Genomic DNA, 26,050 nt, shown 5'->3' on the forward strand with positions numbered 1-26,050 from the left:
ACACACTCCCGGAAGCCGTTAGCAGAGCCGTAGGGGGGGGCAATGAGGGCCGAGTGACAGTCAGGGCGCCCTCTGCGGCACGGAGAGGAACTGCATGTAATACTGAGCTAGATAGATAGATAGATATTTAGATAGATAGATAGATAGATAGATAGATAGATAGATAGATAGATAGATAGATAGATAGATAGATAGATAGATTGGACTGAACCTGCACTGCCAACACTGGTATTATTTTTTACTATAGTATCTTTACTGTACTTTATTCTACACGTTGCCCCCCTCCCCCCCATCATAGTTTAATTTCCTTGTATTTCATCTTACTGCATACTTTGCTCCCCTTAGAACTTATTATACTTTATTATAGTTTGTGATTTTTATCTTAATTTTTTTATTTTAGTCCTATTTTATTTTATTTATGATGACTTTTTACTGTAAATACTTTTGGCCCTTAGAGTTCTTGATAGTCTGAAAATGAACACTGAATAGTTGTGACCTCTCAGGCAGCAGTGCATCAAGAATTGCATAAAAACTCAGATCATTGTTGAAAAAAAAAAAAAAAGGATGCTACATATCCTTGTGAACACTTTGGAAAATCGTTCATCAATTGGAAGTTAATTCAGTTCAATTCATCTGTATTTATATCAGAGTCAGTCTGAGAAAACATCTGGGCTGAAGAGGATGAATACCATCAGAATTTCACTATCAAAACTTCAACAATTAGTGTCCTTAGTTAAAAAAAAAAAACTTCCTGAGAAAATATGACCCATAATAGTAGTATACATATCCCAACAATGGTGTGTTGTAGCTCCCCCTGAGATGGCCAGAGGACCCCCTCAGCACCCCCAAGAAATATATATCTTTTTCAGAACTCCCTTGAAAAAGAGGTGTTTAATCTCAACGGGACTTTCTTGGTTAAATATAGGTTAAATAAAAAAATGTAAAAAATATATGCACTTTTTTTTTAAGAGGTTTGTTTTTTCGATGTGTGAATATTATAATTTCTTGTCTGGTTAATTAATGAATACACCAATAAAATATGTATGTATGAATTGTTTTTTTGGGTTGTTTTTTTTAACCAAACGTGTGATCTGATTCAACCAATCAGCCAGAGGAAGCATTAACCTTTGAACTTATCACTTCCTGTTCATGAGAGCGTTTTTTTTTTTAATTATCTCGTGACTGCGGAGCTTACAGTAATAAAACATCGATCGCTTTTTTGCAAAAAAAAAAAAAAAAAGTGACAAAATCACGGAATGTCGGGTGGCGCAGGGGATTGTGGGAAATCCGGTGACTGTTTGGCCGTTGCCATGGTTACTTGTTGTCGTTCTGTGTCTCTCGTTCCGCTGCTGGTGGTCATTGTTCCTCTGTCGCTCTATTGGTTTATTTGAAAGTATTTTGTGTTGCATCGTGAGTTGTGTGGTGAGTACCACGTGGATATTGCTGGAAAAAAACATCTCTGAGTGTATACTTGTGTATCATGCTCCCAATCTGTGTATTTGGAAAAGTTAGACTCTGTCAAAAATACAGACCTGATGTTATTACTAATTCCAAAGGAGCAATTCTGTGGAAGAACAGGGTGTTAACAATAAATTGAAAATCAATATTCAAGGGAAAATGGTATGAGAAGGGTATATATTTTGTGATTGATTTGCTTGATGAGAGAGGAATGTTCTTGTGCAGAGTTGTAGGAAACGTTTTACAGACAATACGAAGTTGGTAAAAGTGAGTGAATTGACTGGTTATGTACCTATATAGCACAAAGTTTTAATATCTGCCAGCTGCACGAAGCTATGGAAACCACGTGACTTCCTGTATAGATGTTGCGGCACACAAAGAAATCTTACTTTTGTATATTAAGGACTGTGTGTTTACTTGTTTGCTGTGTTTCACATAAATTAACAAAATATAAATAAAAAATACGAGTTTAAAAAAACAAAGACATACTTCCTGTGTACAGATCACGTGACATCCGGTGCCGAGAGAGAAATGGCGGCGCTCCCTGACCGCAGCGCGGTACCGCCCATAGAGGGCGCTGCAGAAACAAGCGCTTTGATCACAGTCTCCATATTGCGGGGAAACAACATGCAGAGTTCGTCGAGCGTCAACGTAAACGTGAGTGACGGAGGTTCAACGACTGAAGAGGCAAATTAGGAAATCTGAGGCTGGACATTATATTTGGTACATTTCCACATGCCTTCCAAACACTGACAAGAATATGTATTTTCTCTATTCAGGTTATATTTTCTATTCGTACTTATAATTATTATAATAATACAAATTAAGGTCGTGGCGTATGTGATGTGAAAAACAAAACTGTTAGAATCCCGAAACTCTGTGAGAAATCAAATGTATAGATGTTTTTATTGAATAAACGTCATAACGGATCAGATGCTAGTGTGTTTTAAACGTACCAACATATTTAATTGATTGTAAATATGATATATTTGGGTTCATATCATCAAAAATTCCTTGTCTTGAATTGTTTTAGTGTTTTCTTGGTCACGATTATAACTGTGTATTATTGCTTTTACTATCACATGATCTGCAGGAATCTTGAATTCCCCGCCATCCATCCATCCATCCATCCATCCATCCAAAAAGCTCTCACATTCTTTATTCAAGTAGAAGTTTGGTCATTTGTGTAACAAGAACTTTGGTAAAAGTATTTTTTTTCTTCACCTTTTATAGAATTAAAATGAAAAAGAACGGCCTCCAAAACGTACTCCAGTTCAACTGTTGTTTCCGAAGTCGTCCTGAATGTCTTCCTCATGGCTTTCACTCACACACACATGGACATGAACACACTTGGAACACGTTAGGACTGGTTACAGTCTGGGTCGGGGCCACAGACTCCTTGCTTTCGGAGTCCAGTTTTGGGGTTTAGCGTTAACATCCTTGCTCTTTTCCTCCGCCGGCAGCCCGGGAAGAAGGCCGACGGCTGGCTGAGCTCCGTGCAGGTCGCGTTCGACGAGTCGGTGCTGGGCGAGTCTGAAAAGAAGCGAGTGGAGCCCGAGGGGCAGGATGTCGTCTACGACTTCACCTGCACTCTGAAGACCCCGTGTGACGCTCGGGCCCTCAGCGCTTTTGCCCAGAAACCGATCACAGGTGAGCGGAAACTCTCTGGAAACGTCTGACGGCGGCTTTTATAGTCACACGTTGGACCACGGAGGTCAGGGGCGTCAAACTGATTTTAGTTGAGGGGCCACATCAACCTGATCTGACCTCTGGAGGCCCAACAAGTCAAACAGAACATATTAAACTGCAGATATGGACAAATGTCAAAGCCTTTCCTTCTTTTGATCCTTTTGCAAGAATTTACCAGTCCATTCTGAAATATACATATTAAAGGAAATCAGACATTCTTGTATTTGCAAAAAACAAACCCTCAGTTATCTGTATCTGGATATCGTATTCAGGATTAAAACAATTTGTCATCATCTGGAAATTGTTTTGAGTTTACGTGTCTAAAGTATCATTTCACATAAGTTGGACTCGTTGTTTTATTGTGAAAGGCGTTGCGTCATGTGACCTCCACAGATGCATTAATGTTGAGGGTCAAATTCTGACCAAGGATGGTTTTGAATGTCATTTTTGCCAATCTTTAGATCAGCCTCTCTCAGTTTTCAGATTTATATTTCAAAAAAAAAAAATCACATGGCGGCCGGATTAGATCCTCTGGCGGGCCGCTTCTGGACCCCGGGCCACATGTTTGACACCTCTGACGTAGGTGAAGTATGGCTGTGGAGCTTTCACAAAAATAACATTCATCCAGTCGTGGAAGGTTATTCCCTCTGATGGATATTCTATGCACATGCTCATCCATCCAGCTTCTACACTTTATTCAACCCAGTGGAACAGACACAAATACATTTGACCTTGCAACAGCGTTCACTCATAACGGTATGGGGTTAATGTACTGTCAGGTTCAGGCTTTAGACATTTATTAAATCTGCAAGAAAGAACAAGACAACAAGGGTAAGTTTGTTTTGCTCGCGAGGAGAAACGGGCAGAGTGTGCTCAAACCACCGCTCCGAACCGTTCTGAGCTTTCTGCCGTTCTCCTTGCTTTTCATTTCGATTAAAAGATGGGAGGGTTTACAGGATATGCATCATAGAGATAGACAAGTTGTTGCGCTTGGCAGTTATCAGAAATAAGCACAATCTCAGGGCACCCTCTACGCGTAGATCACCACCGAGGTGGCGGCTTCGGGGAAGACGCAGTGTTCCTGTTTTATCAGTCTCGGTCAGAGTGCTCCTACCAAGGCTCACAACACATGATTAGTCAAGAACAGTAAACAGCTGCCAAATAAGAACAGAAGAAATAAGACTGAAATTACGCATGAACATGGTAACTTTATGTACTAATATTCTAACATATACTAAACCAGGGGTGTCAAACATGCGGCCCAGGGGCCAGAAGCGGCCCGCCAGAGGCTCTAATCCGGCCGCCATATGATTTTTTGGGTTTTTTTTTTTTTTTTGTATAAATCTGAAAACTGACAGAGGCTGATCTAAAAACACTGGATTGGCAAAAATGACATTCAAAACCGCCCTTGGTCAGAATTAATTAATGCAATCTGTGGAGGTCACATGACGCAACACCTTTCACAATAAAGGTGTCCAATTTATGTGAAGTGATACTTTAGACACGTAAACTCCAAAACATTTTCCAGATGATGACAAATTGTTTTAATCCTGAATAAAAATTAAATATCCAGATACAGGTGACAGAGGTTTTTTTTTTTGCAAATATAATAATATCTGGTTAACTTTAATATGTAAATTTCAGAATAGACTGGTAAATTCTTGCAAAAGGATCAAAAGAAGGAAAGACTTTGACATTTGTCCATATCTGCAGTTTAATATGTTCTGTTTGACTTGTTGGGCCTCCAGAGGTCAGATCAGGTGGATGTGGCCCCTCAACTGAAATGAGTTTGATGCCCCTGTTCTAAACCATCCAGTCAGAAGAGGATAAGGAGTATTGATCCGTCTCTCCTGTGTAATGTTGTGATCAGTGACGGTGATGAAGAGCCCGGCGGAGGAGAAGAAACGGGAGCCGAAGACGACGGCATTGGGTCAGGCTGTGGTCGACCTCCTGCCTCTGCTTCAAGGTCGTTCCTCCACCTGCTGGTCGTGACCAACCGCCGCCCAGCTCTCTGTGGCGGCAGGACGTGACGTAGAAACCATTTCCCTCTTTGTCCTCAGGCCAGTGCAGCTTCTCAACCACCGTCACCGTCCAGCCAGCCAGCGGCCTGCCGGCAGAGGGGAGGAAGGTGGCTCCTCTGGATTTCCTACATATATTATGGAAGCATATTGAAAAAATAAAAATCAGCACTGTTTTTCTGGATTAATGACATAATTATCCCAGAATTATTTGATCAAATAAATTAGAAAAAAAGTTTCTTATGTGAAAATCCTGCAGAGCAGCAGCAGTCTGGAGAAAGCTGTGACGGCCCGGCAGAAGCAGGTGGAGAGTCAGCTCCTTTCAAGCGGGTGGAGGAAGGTAATGTCGTCTAGAACAGTGTTTTTCAATCACTGTGCCGCGGCACACTGGTGTTTCCGCGAGATCTAGTCAGGTGTGTCGTGGGAAATTATCCGATTTCGCATTTTTTTCCAAAAAAACATTTGCTCTCAGAGCCACTGTCAGCTGTGAGAGCAGTGTGTTGCAGAGTAATCGTGTATAAATACTCTTCGCCACTAGATGGCAGCACAGAACTTTGCCGTTGAAATGTAAAGTGACAGACATCAGTGTGGTTAATCTCCACCTCCTGCTACCATCTTGTATCAAAGTACTGTGTCAGTGACAGTGATGGAGAAGTTTTTGAAAAGGAAGAATGTGAACCAGGATCTCAGCTCTTCATCCATCAGGTCCAGGTTTCACACTGAGGGAGGCACTATTAAAAAAAAGAAATCGGGAAATACTTTTTTTCTGTATTTATTTGATTCCCGTTGCTAAAACATTGATGAGAATGACTTTATATTGTTAATAGAGGCTACAGAGTTTAAAATGTAAACATTTTCGGGTGGTGGTGTGCCTCCAGATTTTTCCAAAGAAAAAAGTGTGCCTTGGCTCAAAAAGGTTGAAAAACACTGGAGTCAAATTCTGACCAAGGGCGGTTTTGAATGTCATTTTTGCCAATCTAGTGTTTTTAGATCAGCCTCTGTCAGTTTTCATTTTTATACTTAAAAAAAAAAAAATCACATGGCGGGCCGGATTAGATTCTCTGGCGGGCCACTTCTGGCCCCCGGGCTGCATGTTTGACACCCCTGGAATAGAACATTAAACTATAAATTGATCAAATTGTTTTTGTTTTTTTTTAACTTTCAATACTTTTCCCCGTGCCGCCCTCCAGCCGTGGACTCTGGACGTGAGCGTCACAGCGTCCCGTCCCCTGCTGTCTGAGGCCGATTGCTCAAACTCCACCATCCTGAGGGTGACGCTGGAGGCCGCGTACTCCGTCCCCGAGTGCTGGACGCTGCCGCCCAACTCCGCCTCCACGCCTCACCCGTGCACCGCCGCCCTGGAGGTCCCGCTCACCGCGCAGGTAACAGGGAGAAGGTGAAGCTCCCACTTCCCGAGCAGGAAGCCGAAGTGAGATTAAAAGCCGTGCACGCCGTCCCCTCCGCCTCCCAAGGCAGATCAGGTGCTGACGTTCTGTGGCGCCGAGCTGCAGGCGGGGGGGAGGAGGGAGGAGCAGCGCCGGCGGAAGAGGAGGCCCCATCAGGCCACGCTCGTCCCGGAGAACCGCTTCCTGCCCGGAGCCGTCCTCCAGCAGGAGCCCGTCGACCAGGAGGACGGAGAGCTCACCGGCCCCGAGGTCACTCTACGTTCTTTGGTCTTTTAGTTTGAAGGCGTTCCAACCGTCTCACCTCAGAATACAGAAACACAAGCCAGCAGGACACTTGACAGGAAACAGCAGATGGAAACAAGACTGTTTGTGTTTCATTACTGTACATAAATGCTTCAGGTGATTTTATAATCGTTAAATATTTAATGATTAGAAAACACATTTTCATGTACAAACTAAAGAAAGAAATCCACTTTGGATAAAGTTTCATGTCGACAGATTATTACATTGCTTGTACTCTTCTCTTTTGCCTTACATACGATCCATTTCCACTTCTTTACAACGATCTCTTGTGTTTGGCTTCTCACCCGCAACCAACAGTATTTTGTTTTCATCAGCTGTCCGTCATTCTGAAGGAGCACTCCTTCATCTTACGTCGACAGTTATTGCTGCAGAGAATTACAGAAATGAACAGTGAAATAGTGGATTTAATCCTGAAGTTGTGAAGGTTCCCACAGGATCGGGCATTCCGCATGGAGGCCGAGACCTTGAAGAGCAGACTGATCTGGGACACGGAGTTCTGCTGCTTTCTGGACGCAGGCGGAGTCTCCAGGTAAGCACCAAACAGACCAGCTCCCCCCGGTGGCGATTTGATGAACTGTTCGTGAACGAGAGCGATAGCAAGTTCTCTCATACAGAACGAGATACTGAACCGATGTGACTTCATGTTCAGGCTGAAGCAGAGGATCACAGAATGCAGACTGTGGCCGCTGGAGGTCACGACTTCACCGACTCCTCTGGCCAAGGTCTGTAGTCTCCAGTTTGTTCTGTTTTTTAACTCTCAAATGTCACGTAAAGCAAACGTCTCGCCTGCTGAGACCCGAGATGCGATGAGCAATGCTGCCTTTAAAGATATCACAATAGCCTCAAAGCCACGTTTGTAAAAACACCCATAATGCAACAGCTATGGAAGATTTTTTTTTTTCATATTTCACTGTATTTTACACCAGAAATTTCCATTAAATTTGGCTGCATTGTTTTCTCTTTCGACATTTTCATCACATAAACTCTGCGCCACCACCGAGAAAAACTTTAAAGTTTAAATTTAAAGGCACTATTTCACCGGTCCCTCCCACTCAGGATGAAATTGGACCGTATGTCTGAAATGTGTTTGACGCCCCTGACCCTGTATTAGAATACTCCGGTGGAGTTTGTCTGAATTATTCCCAGGAAAGGTTCCTTAGATCAGTGTTTTTCAACCACTGTGCCGCGGCACACTGGTGTTTCCGCGAGATCTAGTCAGGTGTGCCGTGGGAAATTATCCAATTTCACATTTTTTTCTAAAAATCATTTGCTCTCACAGCCGTTGTCAGCTGTGAGAGCAGTGTGTTGCAGAGTAATCATGTATAAATACTCTTTGCCAATAGATGGCAGCACAGAACTTTGCCGGTGAAATCGAAACTGACAGACGTCAGTGTGGTTAATCTCCACCTCCTGCTACCATCTTGTATCAAAGTACTGTGTCAGTGACAGTGATGGAGAAGTTTTTGAAAAGGAAGAACGTGAACCAGGATCTCAGCTCTTCATCCATCAGGTCCAGGTTTCACACTGAGGGAGGCACTATTTAAAAAAGAAATTGGGAAATACTTTTTTTCTGTATTTACTTGATTCCTGTTGATAAAAATTTTATGAGAATGACTTTATATTGTTAATAGAGGCTACAGAGTTTCACATTTTAACATTTTCGGGTGGTGGTGTGCCTCCAGATTTTTCCAAGGAAAAAAGTGTGCCTTGACTCAAAAAAGGATGAAAAACACTGGTTTAGATTGAGTGAACACATTTGTCCCGTGAGTCTCGTACAGGACTAAACCATTGTGGTGTTGTTTGTGCAGCCGGGTGACGAGGACCCGGAGATCCCCCTCCACGGAGTGGCTCTGGTGGACCTGGGCCGGCTGCTGTATCCTGGAGTCCAACGCGTCAGAGGCGCGTTCTGCATCCAGCCGTTCTCCCAGTCCGACGTGCTTCGCAAGGTCACACACGTACCTGCATCATGGATCCGTGTCGATCTATTCGCCTGGTTCCGGTGGTTTGAGTCTGTCGTTGACGTTCTCCCCCCAGACCAGGCGCAGTGTCAGTGTGTTAAAGGAGCAGGCGGCGGCAGCGGCAGCCGGAGCGGGTGGAGCAGGTGGAGCGCGCACCGCCTCAGCTCTCGGCTTTCACAGGACAAAACCTCGGAGGAACTCGGACGCAGGCAACCCGGCGGCACGGGACTCCAGCCAGCCGGCCAAGAAGGTCACAAGCGCCCCCCCCCCCGTTTGTCAAGACCATAAAGTTTCGCTTTGAAAGCAACACCAGATAATGACTGTTTTCTTAGAGTCGTTGCTTAAAAGGTTGTTTGTTTGTTTTGTGTTGCAACGTCTCTGAAATCAATAGTTTGTATTTAATTGATCATAATTAACCACATTCTGAACCAAACTCCAGCTGGAGGGTCTATGTTTGCAGAAACGTATTTACCATTGAGACAACACGAACGACTTGAATTGCTTTGGCGATATCTAGATTTACAGCTATCCATCCTCCATCATTGACATTGTTGAAAATGTTCTATGTTGGAGTATGAAAAAACCCTAATGATAATTAAATGTGTTCATTTAAGTCCCTAAAATCGACATAATTTAGAATCAGATGAATGAGACAACACAACAACCAGCGTAATTAGCCTTGCAATACGAGTTTCCACCACAAGAGGGTGTATTGAGTCCAAAAGGGAAAAGGCTGACGATGCTACTGACAATAAAGTGATTCAACACTATCAATAGAGATGAAAAACACATTTTAAATAATGTTTTTATTATTACAATGTTCTGTTCTGAGTGTTGGATTACAATGCAATATGGTTTTTGTTTTTTAAATCATTGCAGCAAACTGCCATTCAGAAAAAGTCGGCGATTGCTGAGAACACGACTGAAGACGTGACTGAAACCGAGCGGCAAGTTAATGCCGAGGCAAACGTGAGCCCACAACATGTACAGCGTTAGTGAATATATATGTAGTCTCACCTAATCCAGTCTAATCGTCTGCATGACAGATCTACCTGGAAGCCAGGACCTACGTCATCATTGAGATTTCCTTGGAGAAACCGCTGGTGCTGCAGACGTCTCCAGAGGAGCTGGCAAGGAGGTATGAGGTTACAGAGATCCTTTACATGCTCTGCTTATTTACATTTTATTAGGTTATGACCAGGAAACGTCACCTCACTTATTAATTAGCTGCTATGAACAAACTTGTACTCAGAGTCATTGGTGGGTTTCTTACCGCAGAGCATGAGTGGGAGGAAAGTCTTTTTTTTTCTTTTTCTTTTGCAGGTTGAAAGCTCTGATCCCTCCCAGGCCTCTAATGCCAGCAGGTCCAAACAAGGCAGAGAAGGTAAAAAAAATTAAAAATAAATAAAACTGTACAGTCACTAAGAGAGAGGCGCTGACGACAAAAATAAACAAAAAAGCTAAAAAGTTGCTTGGTCGCTAACTCGTCCCCTGCAGGCGGTTCTGGAGTTCCACAGACAGGTGAGCAAGGCAGTGGCAGACATTTCAGAACAATATGAGGAATTGTTTGGACGGAGTTCAGAGGACTGCAGCGGAGAGAAGACGATTCAGCTGAAGGAGGCGCTCAACGTGTCCGGGAGGTACTTCACCTTCAAGGAGCGGCTGAAGGTCAGATTAAGACATGGACTTTGAAGTATTTGTACCTTTTTGTGTGTTTTATCGTTGAGCCGACGTCTTAATGTTGTCCTGTAGTGCATCCTGGATGTATGAATGAATGAATTGGTGCAATGAAATGTTTTTTTTTGAAGGATTTTTTTTTATGAATTTTTGGGGATTTTTTTATACAATACTTTTTTGATGACAAATTTTCAATTAATTTTTTTACAATTTTTTTTGAAGGATTAAATTTTTTTTGAATTAATTTTGTTTTTGAATGATCTTTTTTGAATAAAATTTTTTTCGAACATGTATAAAAAATATGTAACTATTTGTACATACAAAAGAAAGAAAAAGTAAACAAAAAACAGAGCCGATTCAAAACAAAGCACAGCACATTGTTCGAAAAAGGAGTGGGAAGAAGTACAAAAACTTTTTAAATTTCCCGCACCTTGTTACCATGACCGTGTCACTGTGTCACCGTGACATGATGTCATGATGACATGGTGTTAACGTGGTGATTTGGTAAACGACACGAAGCATAATGTTAAGTAAAAAAGAACATTTATTTATTCCAGGGTTTTTAATGAGTGGTTGTGGTAGCTGTGTTTGCGCTGTCCAATCAGAGCCGATGTGTGTGTTGCTCAGCGTGCGGTGGTCAGAGTTGGTCGTGATAAGATGCAGTGGACCGGGACGTTCACCGACACCCAGGAGCTCAAGGCCTCGGCCGGCAGCCTCTACGTCCTCCTGGTGGACGAGATGCACGTCGCTCTGGACAAGGTCAGACAGAGAACCACGCCCATCCCGGTGGTCTTTTGTGCAGGTGGCCCGTTCATTTTCTTTTTTTCCTCATCTGGACAGATTTATTCCGATGACGATGACGATGAAGAATCCCAGACTGGACTCCAGCTGGATTCGTCTCAGCTCAGACATTTTGCTCGCGAGGCGCAGCTCACTGGGAATCACCGTCAGGCTGCGGAGTATTACAAAGAGGTACGGCGAGAAACAACGTGAACATTCTCATGGATCAGCTGTGAATCAGAAGCATAAACTTGTTTTTTTGTCTTCTATGGTTTCTTGGGCCCCGTTGCCATGACAACGTCTCAGGTGAAAATGCATCGTTTTTGTTTCAACGCTTTGAAAATGGTGTCCATTTACACGGGAAAATCAATGTAGATTTCGTGTTTGGCCACTAGTGGGTGCTGTTGGTTGTTTTTCTACTGAAGCCACACACACACACACACACACACACACACACACACACACACACACACACACACACACACACACACACATGCTGACATTGACAGCTGGATTATTGTCATGACGGAACCCGAGCGTTTCCACAAAGTTGTGTTTACACGTTGACGGAGTCGGGGCATTTTCAAAAAGTTCCACCTCGGGAGCCGTTTGAAAAACATCTTTTTTTTTTCTTTTTGTCTTGAGAAAAGAAAGCAAGAAAAAGAAAAAAAACTGTTGCTCATTATCATCTGGATTCATAGATAAAACGATTTGAGTGTCATCTGGGTAACAATAGAAGTTAATAGAGTTTCTAGATAATCTCCACAGGAAGCGTGTAGGTGTAGAACGGGCAAAGGTCCTAAGACAGAACGTATGTTGTTTTTTTGTTTGTTTGTTTGTTTTTATCACCACTTCTTGGATCGGCCCATTGATCCCTGATCTCATTCCGTTCATGTGTAGAAGGGTTCACATGATCTCTCTGTGGTATTCCAATTCCCTCCCATCGTCCAAAACCGCGACTTCACTGATAGTCAGAACAAACCAACCGGTAACTGAACCCTGTAACATGTATAACTTGCAGTTAGTGGTGAGGGACCCCGGCGACCCTTCTCACCAGTTTGACTGGGGGGGCCTCCACATGCTGACTGGAGACTACGAGAAGGCAGGCGAGTGTTTCCATGAGGCCGTTTCCGTCCAGCAAACTCACCGACCCAGGTGAGAAGCTCTCCTCCACATGCTGCCAGCATCAGTTATCTGTGAAACGCGTCTCCATGTTTGATCTATAGACCGGCAAATAATAGCATTATAATCCATGGAGAACTAGAACGTTGAATTTTAGTGCAACAACAACAACAAAAGTCCTCACAAAGTTCACATTTAAGTAATTTTCATTTTACAGCACATGACTAACATGAAGTTTGTATTAAACTGCAACTTCAGTTCACCATGAGCTTTACAGCTGCTTTTTTATTATTATAGTATCACGTCTTTAAAGGTATGAAACATTTAGTGACGTGTTACTGGAACTCAAGAATAGAGTGAGTGAGTTCCTATTGAGATCAGAAGAACAAAATCTAGGAATTGTCTTTAATGGCCACACATTTATTCATCTTTATAGTGAAGTGACTTATCACATAAGTTCAAGCTCAAGGTGAACATTATTATATTATATTATATTATATTATATTATATTATATTGCTGCCAGCAGTAAAACGTGGATGAAAAAGATGACCTTCATTCGATTGGAGAGAATTTAACCAAACACAATAAGATCCATCCACCATTTTTATAAAAAACGTCACATTAAGTGTTGACTGATTTATTTCTAATTTTCTTTTTAAGGAAAATTCTCACCATTTCCACTTGCATACAGAATCTTTTCATGGCTTTCAAGCAATAATCAGATAATTTGTCTTATTATGATAGTTCTAACATGTTTAAATGAATTGAATATTAAATAAGTGGAAACTTTAGAAGATTATATATATTTATGGAAAAGGAATGGGATTTAATATGTGATGCTGTCTGGTTATGTTGTTCTGCTGGGATTATTCACTCTTAATGTGGCGACTTATCTTTGGTTATCTGGTTCCATCACTGTGGACTTGATATTGATTTTAAACTCAGAATAAAAGAAGATGAATTCTAATCCTGACCCTCCTTCTTTTAACCTTCAAACTCAGTTAATATTGAAAAAAAACCCTGTATTCATTATCTATTACTTGTTTAATTGGAAGTTCAGAGAATATATTTATTGAGTGCTAAATGCACTTGCACGCCACGCCGCCAGAGAGAAGTGTCCTCTGCCGTCCCTCACTGTGTCTGTCCTCCTGTCCCCAGCCTGATGATGTGTGCGGTGCTGGCGGTGACGTCAGAGCGTTACGACGAGGCCCGGCTCTTCCTGGAGCGGGCCGCCGCCCTGCACCCCCCCAGCGTGGTGGCCTGGACCCTGCTGGGTGAGGACGACCTGGATCACTGCCCGTTTACTCTGAAACGTCTCCGTCCTGCTCGTCCGGGAGGGATTCCAGCTCAGCGTTTCTGTGTTCCGCCGCCCAGGTTTGCTCCATAACTGCCAAAACCAAGCCATCCTCAGGGAGAGGGCCTTTCTGGAGGCCGGCCGGGCGCTGAGGGCCGGAGAGGCTCAGGAGCCGGAGCCCAGAGTGGAGCAGGGTGATCGACCTGAGGAGGAGGAGGAGGAGGAGGAGGAAGAGGAAGACGCCGAGACGCCCACAGGTGAAGTCCAGCAGCAGGAGGAGAGAAATAATGGACACGCTTGACTTGTCTTTTCTTTTTTTTTCTTTTTCTTAGTATTTTATTGTGTTTTCCAAAATGTACGACAGTCAATCCTTCACAATACAAGCACATTTCTCCCAAACTCAATGTCCTTTATAATATCCATACTTGTAATAAAAGGGAACAGTCACACAAAACAAAGGAAAAATAAACAGACAAGAAAAAGACAAATATAAATAATACAAAAATACAAGAAACAGTTGTCGCTCAGAACCAGGGGTAAAAATTAAGAAATACTTTATATATATATATATATATATATATATCTCTACCCGGCCTCTGTAGAAAGGATTAGCGTCCTCAGACATGCATCACTCAGACAAAAATAGTCCACAAAAGCAGACATACATTACAGTAGGTCCGACACACAGTCAGGTCTGTTGCTGAATATATTGTAGCCATCCTTTCCAGTTATCCTTGAATTTGTCAACTTCCAGTCTAAGAGACGCAGTCAATTGTTCCATATTATAAATGTTTAACATTACATCCATCCATTCATCAACAGTAGGCACCAGATCTTGGTTATGGCCTTTTTACCAGCCAACACCATAATCCGCAGTAATTTACCATCTTGTTTATTTTTCGAATTCAAAGTCTTTAATAGTCCAATAGTTTGACTTGTCTTTTCATTCGAAGTGCAGCATCGCAGGATGTATTACATATTTTAGGTTTCTGACTTCTATTTTTATTTCTTGTTGGACTCTTTTTCTTGCCTCTATTCTCTATTTTCTTAATTCCCTTCGCCAACGAATGTTTGGGGCGAATGTTGTGTTTTTGTGTGCGTGTATTAATTGGTATGTGTGTAGACACATGCAGTATTGACTTGAATTGCAAGACACTTTCGGGGAAGATTTGTCATCATCTGAGGACTGATTGAGTTGATTTTGAGAGCGATGGAGGTCAAAGGTCGAGTTCTCAGTCACAAAAAGGTGAAAAACATATTTTAGACACTCAGTTTTAATCTGACTGACTTCAAACCAACTGAAAAATGTCCAGTTTTCAGTTCCCTACCCTCTGATATGCATCATGATGCAGTGATGTCATTACTCTGGTTATCAGTTGGAGGTCAAAGGTCGGGGGGGGTCACACAGAAATGGTGAAATATGTGAACATCAGTGATAAGAAGAAGTGACCGGGACAGATGATGGAAGAAGTGGTGTGGTGGATCATATAACTCAGTAGTCCTTTGGTTTCCATGGTGACCACGGTGACCATGGTGACCACGGTGGCGTTGGCGAAGGTCTGCGCTCTACCGAGTGTAGCTCTAGTTTGAGTGATTTAGTTTGACTTTATTCTCAATTTTTTTCACTCTGGGTGACATATGTGTTCACAGCAAAATTGAAAATATATCTCACTTCTACTATGACTTGTGAAACGTTAATATGATTTTAACCGCGGGCTGTACACCCTCTGCAGTACGTCCCGTTAGAAATTAACGAACTGAGCAGTTTGAACTTTTCATCACTTCCCTCACATCCAGAATCCGTCGATCGGGACTTGGAGGCTCACAGAGATTCTCGGACACCGAGCGTCGACGCCCCGCCGGCTCCCCCTGAACGCCCCTCCAACATTTACAGGCCGACGGTCGACTTCCTGCTGCAGAACAACGCCCTGCAGGTAAGAACTCCCAGGCTGCCCGGAGAGGCTTCAGCTCTTACTAATAGGGTTTGAAGGCAGAGTTTGTTTCTTTCAAAATGGAGTCACGAATCCCTCCACTCATGGTTTGTTTGTCTGTTCGCCTCCAGATGGCCGAGCACGCTCTGTCCCAGGAGCTGCTGAGTCCGGAGGGCGGCCGCGGCGCCTCCTACCTCGTCCACCTGGCACAGCTGCAGCTGCTGAACAACGACTACCGCAGTGCCGCGGCCAGCCTCCGGGAGGCGCTGCAGCTCTCCTCCCAGGTGCTGCCAGGCTGCTGCAAGCAGAGGCCGAAGCTTTTCTTGTACCGAACCCTCAAATTCTGCCTTCTGGGACTCCAGCTGTTAAATCTGCAGCACCGATACTACTGTCCTGCTGTTACTACCACTAATAATACCACTAATACTACTGCTGTTACCACTAACACTACTGCTGTTACTACCACTAATAATACCACTAATACTACTGCTGTTACTACCACTAATAATACCACTAATACTACTTCTGTTACTACCACTAATAATACCACTAATACTACTGCTGTTACTACCACTAATAATACCACTAATACTACTGCTGTTACCACTAATACTAATGCTGTTACCACTAATAATACCACTACTGCTGTTACTACCACTAATAATACCACTACTGCTGTTACTACCACTAATAATACCACTACTGCTGTTACTACCACTAATAATACCACTAATACTACTGCTGTTACTACCACTAATAATACCACTAATACTACTGCTGTTACCACTAACACTACTGCTGTTACTACCACTAATAATACCACTAATACTACTGCTGTTACTACCACTAATAATACCACTAATACTACTTCTGTTACTACTACTAATAATACCACTAATACTACTGCTGTTACTACCACTAATAATACCACTAATACTACTGCTGTTACCACTAATACTAATGCTGTTACCACTAATAATACCACTACTGCTGTTACTACCACTAATAATACCACTACTGCTGTTACTACCACTAATAATACCACTACTGCTGTTACTACCACTAATAATACCACTAATACTACTGCTGTTACTACCACTAATAATACCACTAATACTACTGCTGTTACCACTAATACTACTGCTGTTACTACCACTAATAATACCACTAATACTACTGCTGTTACTACCACTAATAATACTACTAATACTACTGCTGTTCCTACCACTAATAATACTACTAATACTACTGCTGTTACTACCACTAATAATGCCACTAATACTACTGCTGTTACTACCACTAATAATACTACTAATACTACTGCTGTTTCTACCACTAATAATACCACTAATACTACTGCTGTTACTACCACTAATAATACCACTAACACTACTGCTGTTACTACCACTAATAATACCACTAATACTACTGCTGTTACTACTAATAATACTACTAATACTACTGCTGTTACTACCACTAATAATACCACTAATACTACTGCTGTTACTACCACTAATAATACCACTAATACTACTGCTGTTACTACCACTAATAATACCACTAATACTACTGCTGTTACTACCACTAATAATACCACTAATACTACTGCTGTTACTACCACTAATAATACTACTAATACTACTGCTGTTACTACCACTAATAATACCACTAACACTACTGCTGTTACTATCACTAATAATACCACTAATACTACTGCTGTTACCACTAATACTACTGCTGTTACTACCACTAATAATACCACTAATACTACTGCTGTTACCACTAATACTACTGCTGTTACTACCACTAATAATACCACTAATACTACTGCTGTTACTACCACTAATAATACTACTAATACTACTGCTGTTACTACCACTAATAATACTACTAATACTACTGCTGTTACTACCACTAATAATACCACTAATACTACTGCTGTTACTACCACTAATAATACCACTAATACTACTGCTGTTACTACCACTAATAATACCACTAATACTACTGCTGTTACTACCACTAATAATACTACTAATACTACTGCTGTTACTACCACTAATAATACCACTAACACTACTGCTGTTACTATCACTAATAATACCACTAATACTACTGCTGTTACCACTAATACTACTGCTGTTACTACCACTAATAATACCACTAATACTACTGCTGTTACCACTAATACTACTACTGTTACTACCACTAATAATACCACTAATACTACTGCTGTTACTACCACTAATAATACCACTAACACTACTGCTGTTACTACCACTAATAATACCACTAATACTACTGCTGTTACTACCACTAATAATACCACTAACACTACTGCTGTTACTACCACTAATAATACCACTAATACTACCGCTGTTACCACTAACACTACTGCTGTTACTACCACTAATAATACCACTAACACTACTGCTGTTACTACCACTAATAATACCACTAATACTACTGCTGTTACCACTAACACTACTGCTGTTACTACCACTAATAATACCACTAATACCACTGCTGCTACCACTAACACTACTGCTGTTACTACCACTAATAATACCACTAATACTACTGCTGTTACTACCACTAATAATACCACTAATACTACTGCTGTTACCACTAACACTACTGCTGTTACTACCACTAATAATACCACTAATACTACTGCTGTTACCACTAACACTACTACTGTTACTACCACTAATAATACCACTAATACTACTGCTGTTACTACCATTAATAATACCACTAACACTACTGCTGTTACTACCACTAATAATACCACTAATACTAGTGCTGTTACTACCACTAATAATACCACTAATACTACTGCGGTTACTACCACTAATAATACCACTAATACTACTGCTGTTACTACCACTAATAATACCACTAATACTACTGCTGTTACCACTAATACTACTGCTGTTACTACCACTAATAATACCACTAATACTACTGCTGTTACTACCACTAATAATACCACTAACACTACTGCTGTTACTACCACTAATAATACCACTAATACTAGTGCTGTTACTACCACTAATAATACCACTAATACTACTGCGGTTACTACCACTAATAATACCACTAATACTACTGCTGTTACTACCACTAATAATACCACTAACACTACTGCTGTTACTACCACTAATAATACCACTAACACTACTGCTGTTACTACCACTAATAATACCACTAATACTACTGCTGTTACTACCACTAATAATACCACTAATACTAGTGCTGTTACTACCACTAATAATACCACTAATACTACTGCGGTTACTACCACTAATAATACCACTAATACTACTGCTGTTACTACCACTAATAATACCACTAATACTACTGCTGTTACCACTAATACTACTGCTGTTACTACCACTAATAATACCACTAATACTAGTGCTGTTACCACTAATAATACCACTAACACTACTGCTGTTGCTACCACTAATAATACCACTAATACTAGTGCTGTTACTACCACTAATAATACCACTAATACTAGTGCTGTTACCACTAACACTACTGCTGTTACTACCACTAATAATACTACTAATACTACTGCTGTTACTACCACTAATAATACCACTAACACTACTGCTGTTACCACTAACACTACTGCTGTTACTACCACTAATAATACCACTAATACTACTGCTGTTACTACCACTAATAATACCACTAATACTACTGCTGTTACCACTAACACTACTGCTGTTACTACCACTAATAATACCACTAATACTACTGCTGTTACTACCATTAATAATACTACTAATACTACTGCTACTTCTAAGTTCCTGAGTGAGTGGTTGATCCTGAAATAGCTTGTGATGTCCGTGACGTGTCGCCTCTCCGGCAGGACGCTGAGGCGTGGGCTCTGGACGGCCACTGCCACTACCTGCAGGGGGCGCTGGCCGCCGCCCAGAAGAGCTACGAGTGGAGCCTGAAGGTGCTGCAGCAGCCGTCAGACTCCCACGTCGTCCTCCTCCGCCTGGGATCCGTCTACCTCCTGCAGCAGAAGGTCCGGCGGTTCACTCACGACTCTGACCGGCCACTGATTGGCCGTCCGACTTCCCGCTTCAGAAAAAAGTCTAAAATCGCAGTTTTGTGAATAACGAAATTCACGGTAGCTCTTCCATTGTGTCAGTTTGAAGAAGCCAAGCGGGTCTACCTGCAGGCTTGTGAGCAGTCGCCTTCCTGCCGCACCTGGCTGGGCCTGGGCACGGCCTGTTACCGGGTAGAATTCAACCTCCACTTCCTTCATGATGGAGTCTGACGCTTAAACACATAATAAGACCCTAATAAGAGTGTGTGTGTGTGTGTGTGTGTAGCTGGAGGAGCTGAGTGCGGCTGAGGAAGCGTTGACGGAGGCCAACCGTTTGGACCCCCACAACGCAGAGGTGTGGGCTTACCTGTCTCTGCTGTGCCTCAAGGTGAGTGACGTCTCCACGGCCTCCCCACACCTCTCACACACCTCTCACACACATCTCACACACATCTCACACACCTCTCACACACGTCTCACTGACTCATTCACATTTTATAGTTGAAAAAGTGTCCGTTATCAGTTTGAATGTAGTATTACTTGTAAAATATGCATCATTTTCATTCCCTGTCGGTTCTGACTCCAGCTCATCTCAGAAAAAAAAGATTATTATCCATTTCAACTTTGCTTTCGTACTTTTGTTCCAGTCGGGCAGAAACCAGGAAGCAGAGCAGTTTTCTACTTATGCAAAAAGGGTGAGGAGCTTCCATGTGTTGATCTGTTGTGTAATCAGCTCACGATCAGTCATCGTGTTGTGAAATCTGTAAATCTGAGAGAATTCTGACAGATTGTTGATTTTATTTTTAATCTCATTACTTTGACCAGAGGTCTGAAACCTTTATTCATGATTTGTCACGAGCCACAGAACAAGCTAATTATCTGGAATACAGAAAAAAAACTTGTAGATTTTTACAGGTTGTGACCATTTTTCTAAATATTTTTTTTCATGGAATTTTCTGCTTTAGCCATTTTATACATCTGGGGTATTTTGGCCTCTTTAGCTGTTAACAGCCGCTCCGTGTTTCATAATGGTTAGAGATGTTTCACCTATCCTGAACATTTATTTCCTTTTTTCATATTTTTCTTCATTTTGTCCCCTTTCCTTTTTTGTTTAATTTTTTCATTATTGTTCCCCTTTTTCCCTGTCCTGTCCTTCCCCTTTTCTTTTTTTCTTATTTTTTTTCCTGCCTGTTTTAGTTGTTGTACTTTATCTAAGTGTTTTTGGACATTTGAGTGTGTAAGGCCAATGACAAATGAAAACCGATGTTTATTTACACTGTGTATCACGTGTTTCCTCCAGTCCAGCCTGCAGGAGTCACTCCTCAACGAGATGAAGGAAGTGGAGGAGAAGCTCCGCCTCAGTCACCTGCAGTCCTGCTTCAACACACACACTCACCTTTAGAACACACACACCTTTAGAACACACACACTCAGCTTTAGAACACACACACAAACTTTTAGAACACACACACTCAGCTTTAGAATGAACAAACTCAGCTTTAGAACACACACACATTTAGAACACACACACTTAGCTTTAGAACACACACACATTCCCAAGCCAGAGTTTTAAACATGTTTATTGTCAGAGTGCTGAATTTGTACTAAATGGGCAATGAAGGTTAAACATCAACAATAACAAATACAAATTTCCAAGCATCACATCTTAATATAAAATAACTGCAATATATTTGTTAAAAATAAAGATTCAGCAACAACAAAGTGATTCAAAGGGCATGTGGTGAGTGGAAACAAGAGATAGAAACATTTCTATCCTGCTTTTCATGTTTGAGAATGAAAAGCAGGATAGAAACATTTCTATCCTGCTTTTCATGTTTGAATATGAAAAGCAGGATAGAAACATTTTTATCCTGCTTTTCATGCTAGAGTATGAAAAGAAGAATGTCTGGCCTCTCAGATTTTGGCACAGTTCCTCCTGAGGTGAAAGGAAATGTTTCGCTCGTGTGAAAACATTCGGAACGAAACGTCACCGAAGTGCAAATGATGGTTATGACAGGAAGTGTGTTGAAAATATATTTTCCTGGTCGTTGAATTAAAGAGGCCAGTGTTTCAGCTCTGTGGTTGTAACGTATGGTATATATATATGTATGGGCATTCTGTCACAGCGTCGCCCGACGTCCTCCTGATCAATGTCGACTCCGATCAAAGATTTCCCGCAGCCATGGCGAGTCCTCGTACAGCCGAGGGTCGCCCAGGTATTCCGCTGTCCGCTTGTAGAAGTAGTAGTACAACACTGAAGCTGTTGAAGAGAAAATAAGTCTGATTTAAACACAAAAAAAGCTGAGTTTTTAGTACCTCAAATCTGCAAATATGGGCAGCAAACATCTAGAAATCCCTTTAATTGTTCCAATATGAAACTAAGAAGCAATATATTTGACACCATGATATTATATTATATTATATTATATATCACTGGATTAAAAAAAAAAATCCCTCATGCAGAACATTCTGATTTAAATCTGCAATAAGAAAAACAACAACTTTACTATTTAAATATCATTTAAGGCATTTTCTTCTTTCATTCAAAGGCAGTTTATTAAAACAAAAGTTCTGGAGAGAGCAACAAATGTGATAAAGGCATAAAACCAATATTTCAGACTCTGTGAAAACGCATACGTTTTTCATTTCAGAAAATTTTTGCGACGATGTCCGTTTACATGGAAATGACAGAAACACTGAAAACGATGTAGTTACCATGCCAGGCCACGAGGTGGCGGTGTTGTTAGTTCTTGTAATGAAACTTTGCACACATGCAGAGAACAAAACGCTATAAACAACATCTGCTCACACATGTGAAGATGAAAATGTTGTTGTGTAAACTTGAATCTTTTTCAAACAAAAACTTTAAAAAAAAAAGTGTTTTCACTTGAAAAACTGAAGAAATTTTTTTTACTTGCAACTTTTTTTTTTTTTTTTTTTTTAAAGGATAATTCAAGACGGCTGGTTACGTTTTAAAATCCTTGGAAGTATTGAGAGATTTCAGGTGAATCTTCGTTTTCTAAAGAGATTTTCCCGGCAGCGTCTAAGCCAGAGAGGATTATGGGAGAAGAAGTCAGCATGGCAGGGTTTATTTACTGTGTCGTAATGAAAGGGATGATTCAGACCCGCTGAGTCACTGAGCTTCAAACGCAGACAAAACAAAGACGCAACTTAAACAGAGCAGTTCTCACACTGACAGACGTCACCAAGCAGATAAAAACAATATTAAACATAAATAAATAAATCAACTTATGAGTTTACATTGGATTCACACCGGGATGACGTGCCGCCGCATCCTGGACACTTCAAACCACCGTGACTTTACAGAATATGAACATTACAAAGCAGTTTTCATCATAAAATGAGCTGCTGTTCCTAATTTGTCCACTGGGGGGTGCAAAACCCCCACAGACAGAAATCCACAACTCAGGTACATAAAGTTAGTTTCAGAATCTGCGTGAAAGTTTGAGGCCGAGTTGAAGAAAACAAGCTGAAGACAAGCAGGAGATTTATTTTCCTCGTGACTTTTTGTCCGGTTTCTCCGGTTTCCACATGCAGATCCAGAATATGACTTATATAAACAACATTCTGTCCAAAAGTAAAGGAAGTAACTCAGCATGTTACCAGATCTTTGGAGCACAAACAGCGTCTGGAGACCGTCCGTCCAAATAAATCTGTTGGTGTTCAGCCAGCGAAGATTCTGGAAAGAAAATGTGGAAACAGGCTTTTATTCCGTGGCTTCCTGTCTGACCTGCGTTTCTCATTTCATGGCTTGTAAACAAGAAATTAACTGCAGTTTTCAACAATCCAACTTAGTAGTTTTATTTTGACAGTCACTGTATAAACAATCCGACATGGTGGTTTTATTTTGACAGTCGCCATATTAACAATCCAACTTGGTGGTTTTATTTTGGCAGTCACTGTATCAACAATCCAACTTAGTAGTTTTATTTTGACAGTCACTGTATTAACTATCCAACTTGGTGGTTTTATTTTGACAGTCGCCATATTAACAATCCAACTTGGTGGTTTTATTTTGACAGTCGCCATATTAACAATCCAACTTGGTGGTTTTATTTTAGCAGTCACTGTATTAACTATCCAACTTGGTGGTTTTATTTTGACAGTTGCCATATTAACAATCCAACTTGGTGGTTTTATTTTGACAGTCGCCATATTAACAATCCAACTTGGTGGTTTTATTTTGACAGTCACTGTATCAACAATCCAACTTAGTAGTTTTATTTTGACAGTCACTGTATCAACAATCCAAATTAGTAGTTTTATTTTGACAGTCACTGTATTAACTATCCAACTTGGTGGTTTTATTTTGACAGTCGCCATATTAACAATCCAACTTGGTGGTTTTATTATGAGAGTTACAGTATTAACAATCCAACTTGGTGGTTTTATTTTGACAGTCGCCGTATTAACAATCCAACTTGGTAGTTTTATTTTGACATGATAATGTCAGTTAGTTAATCAGTGACTTTTCAACCTTATTTTCTCCTTGAAAGAGAACATTTCTCCCCCTTTGTCTCTTCAGCTGTCTTTCAATGCAGAATAAAATGCAATTTAAATGCAAATTGATGTTTCGATGCTAAAGAATAAAGAGGCGCAGACCAACACGGCGTGCGTCTGCAGCGTGTGCAGGTACGCACCATGAGCCAGGAGTGCAGGACGATACTGAAGGTCAGGTAGAGGGCAGAGAGCATGAGCAGGGATCTGAAGCGCTCCAGCAGAATGGCCACCAAGCCAACCTGGAACACGTAGGTGTTGAACAGCATCAACAGGATGATGATCAGGTTGAACAGGGTGGAAATGTCCTGGATGCTGTGGAAGAAAACACAAGACGGGAGGACAAAACGAGTCAGGGGACAAAAGAGACGCAGCCTTTGTGTGACGATCACTCTCGTCGTTCTGCAGCTGCTCGAACGAGTCACGTAGGTAACTGGATACTTTTAGCTGAGGGGTTTCTCCCTCCAGCCGGGAGACGATTCCCAGATAGACGATTCCCATGATTTTAAACTAAGTCGTCTAAATGGGGATCGTCTATCTGGGGGAAAAAACACTGTTCTCTAAGTGGGAATCATCTGTCTGAGAGGGCAGTGTTTTTTTTCCCCAGTGACACGATTCCAAGTGGGAATCTTCTATCTGGGAAAAAAAACAATGTCGTCGAAGTGGGAATCGTCTATCTGGGGGAAAAAGTGTAGTCTCAGTGGGAATCACCTATCTGGGAAAAAACCCACTTTCATCTAAGTGGGAATCATCTATCTGGGAAAAAACCCACTTTGATCTAAGTGGGAATCATCTATCTGGGGAAAAAAACACTTTCATCTAAGTGGGAATCATCTATCTGGGAAAAAACCCACTTTCATCTGAGTGGGAATCATCTATCTGGGAATCGTCTATCTGGGGAAAAAACCCACTTTCATCTAAGTGGGAATCATCAGTCTGGGAACCGTCTGTCTGGTAAAAAAAAAAAACAGTGTCTTCTAAGTGGGAATCGTCTATCTGGGAAAAAAAACTGTCGCCTAAGTGTGAATCGTCTAAGTGTGAATCGTCTAAGCGTGAATCTGGGATGACAGCGGTGTGTCGGGGACGCGGTGGGAGGAAGTGGTCTCACATGAAGAGGATGAGCTGGACGGCCGGCTCCGTCCTCAGCAGCTCGCTGAAGGAGTTGACGAAGAGGTCGAAGGACAGCAGGCTGAGCTGGATCAGCAGCACCAGGGAGTAGTTGCTGGTCTGCAGCGTCTCCGGCCCGAAGGCCGGGCGCCCGGGCGGACTGAGGCTCCTCTGAGGATCCAAGGCTGCAGTGCAACGCTCACACACACACGCACGCTACACCGGAACCCGCAATGGAGCGGCGCCGACGGTTCCGGGGTCTCGGCGACGCCGTCACATGTTCCCCCATCCGACGGGAGGATTCCGGGGAACGTCGGGTCGACGCAGCGTGAGGAGGTCCGGTTCAGGAGTGAGACTGGCGAGAAGACGTCGCGCCGGCGTGGAGGAACGAGGGACGACGGTCTGTGGTGGAGGAGCACACGTCGAGTCGGGAGGAGAGTGAGTCGTCAGCATACGAGGGAACCCTGCGGAACGTCTGCAGAGAGAGAGAAAGACAGACTCAGGGTCCGTCCACACCAGAACATCGGTTCTCCTAAACCAGATGTTTCTGGCCTGTCGTCCACATGAGGCGGTTTTAGAAGTGTGAAAACAGGTTTTTTTGAACACGGGTCCCAGAGTGGGGACGTTCTAAAACCCCGGCTCGAAAAAAGATAATCGCCCCCCTCTTCCCCCACCCATCTCATAATTCTGAGATAATTATGTCATTAACTCAGAAAAAC

The 26,050-nt window shown here is 41.9% G+C and overlaps 2 protein-coding genes across 2 annotated transcripts; one reads left to right on the forward strand and one right to left on the reverse strand.

Moving 5' to 3' along the window:
* Positions 1–1,989: 1,989 nt before the first annotated feature.
* cfap70 (cilia and flagella associated protein 70) lies at positions 1,990–21,711 on the forward strand (the record flags this gene model as incomplete). The annotated part of the gene is made up of 25 exons (XM_080498266.1): positions 1,990–2,115; positions 2,922–3,108; positions 5,018–5,113; positions 5,208–5,275; positions 5,425–5,505; positions 6,356–6,547; positions 6,638–6,820; positions 7,309–7,403; positions 7,524–7,596; positions 8,683–8,820; positions 8,909–9,082; positions 9,879–9,970; positions 10,156–10,216; positions 10,330–10,500; positions 11,137–11,268; positions 11,350–11,481; positions 12,311–12,444; positions 13,571–13,686; positions 13,787–13,963; positions 15,504–15,640; positions 15,769–15,921; positions 19,521–19,682; positions 19,809–19,898; positions 19,993–20,094; positions 21,703–21,711. 25 exons carry the CDS (start codon positions 1,990–1,992, stop codon positions 21,709–21,711), a joined length of 3,081 nt encoding a protein of 1,026 aa, XP_080354392.1.
* Positions 21,619–25,414, reverse strand: LOC308133253 (transmembrane protein 138-like). Its single transcript, XM_080500554.1, has 4 exons — positions 25,333–25,414; positions 24,368–24,539; positions 23,331–23,406; positions 21,619–21,966 (listed from the first exon to the last, which is right to left on the reverse strand). Exons 2-4 carry the CDS (start codon positions 24,491–24,493, stop codon positions 21,854–21,856), a joined length of 315 nt encoding a protein of 104 aa, XP_080356680.1. The 5' UTR covers positions 24,494–24,539; positions 25,333–25,414; the 3' UTR covers positions 21,619–21,853.
* Between the last annotated feature and the right edge of the window lie 636 nt (positions 25,415–26,050).

Source organism: Blennius ocellaris, assembly GCF_963422515.1.
Source record: "Blennius ocellaris genome assembly, chromosome: 1".
In the NCBI taxonomy this organism is placed as follows: domain Eukaryota; kingdom Metazoa; phylum Chordata; class Actinopteri; order Blenniiformes; family Blenniidae; genus Blennius; species Blennius ocellaris.

What these genes read in the sequence shown, in the direction of transcription:
- LOC308133253 (XM_080500554.1), bottom strand. Translation starts at nt 24,493, where the DNA reads ATGCTGTTCAACACCTACGTGTTCCAGGTTGGCTTGGTGGCCATTCTG. An exon ending in TCCTGCACTCCTGGCTCATG is followed by an intron (nt 23,407 to 24,367) that starts GTGCGTACCTGC and finishes TTTTCTTTCCAG; the next exon opens with AATCTTCGCTGGCTGAACAC. An exon ending in GTTTGTGCTCCAAAGATCTG is followed by an intron (nt 21,967 to 23,330) that starts GTAACATGCTGA and finishes TCTCTTCAACAG; the next exon opens with CTTCAGTGTTGTACTACTAC.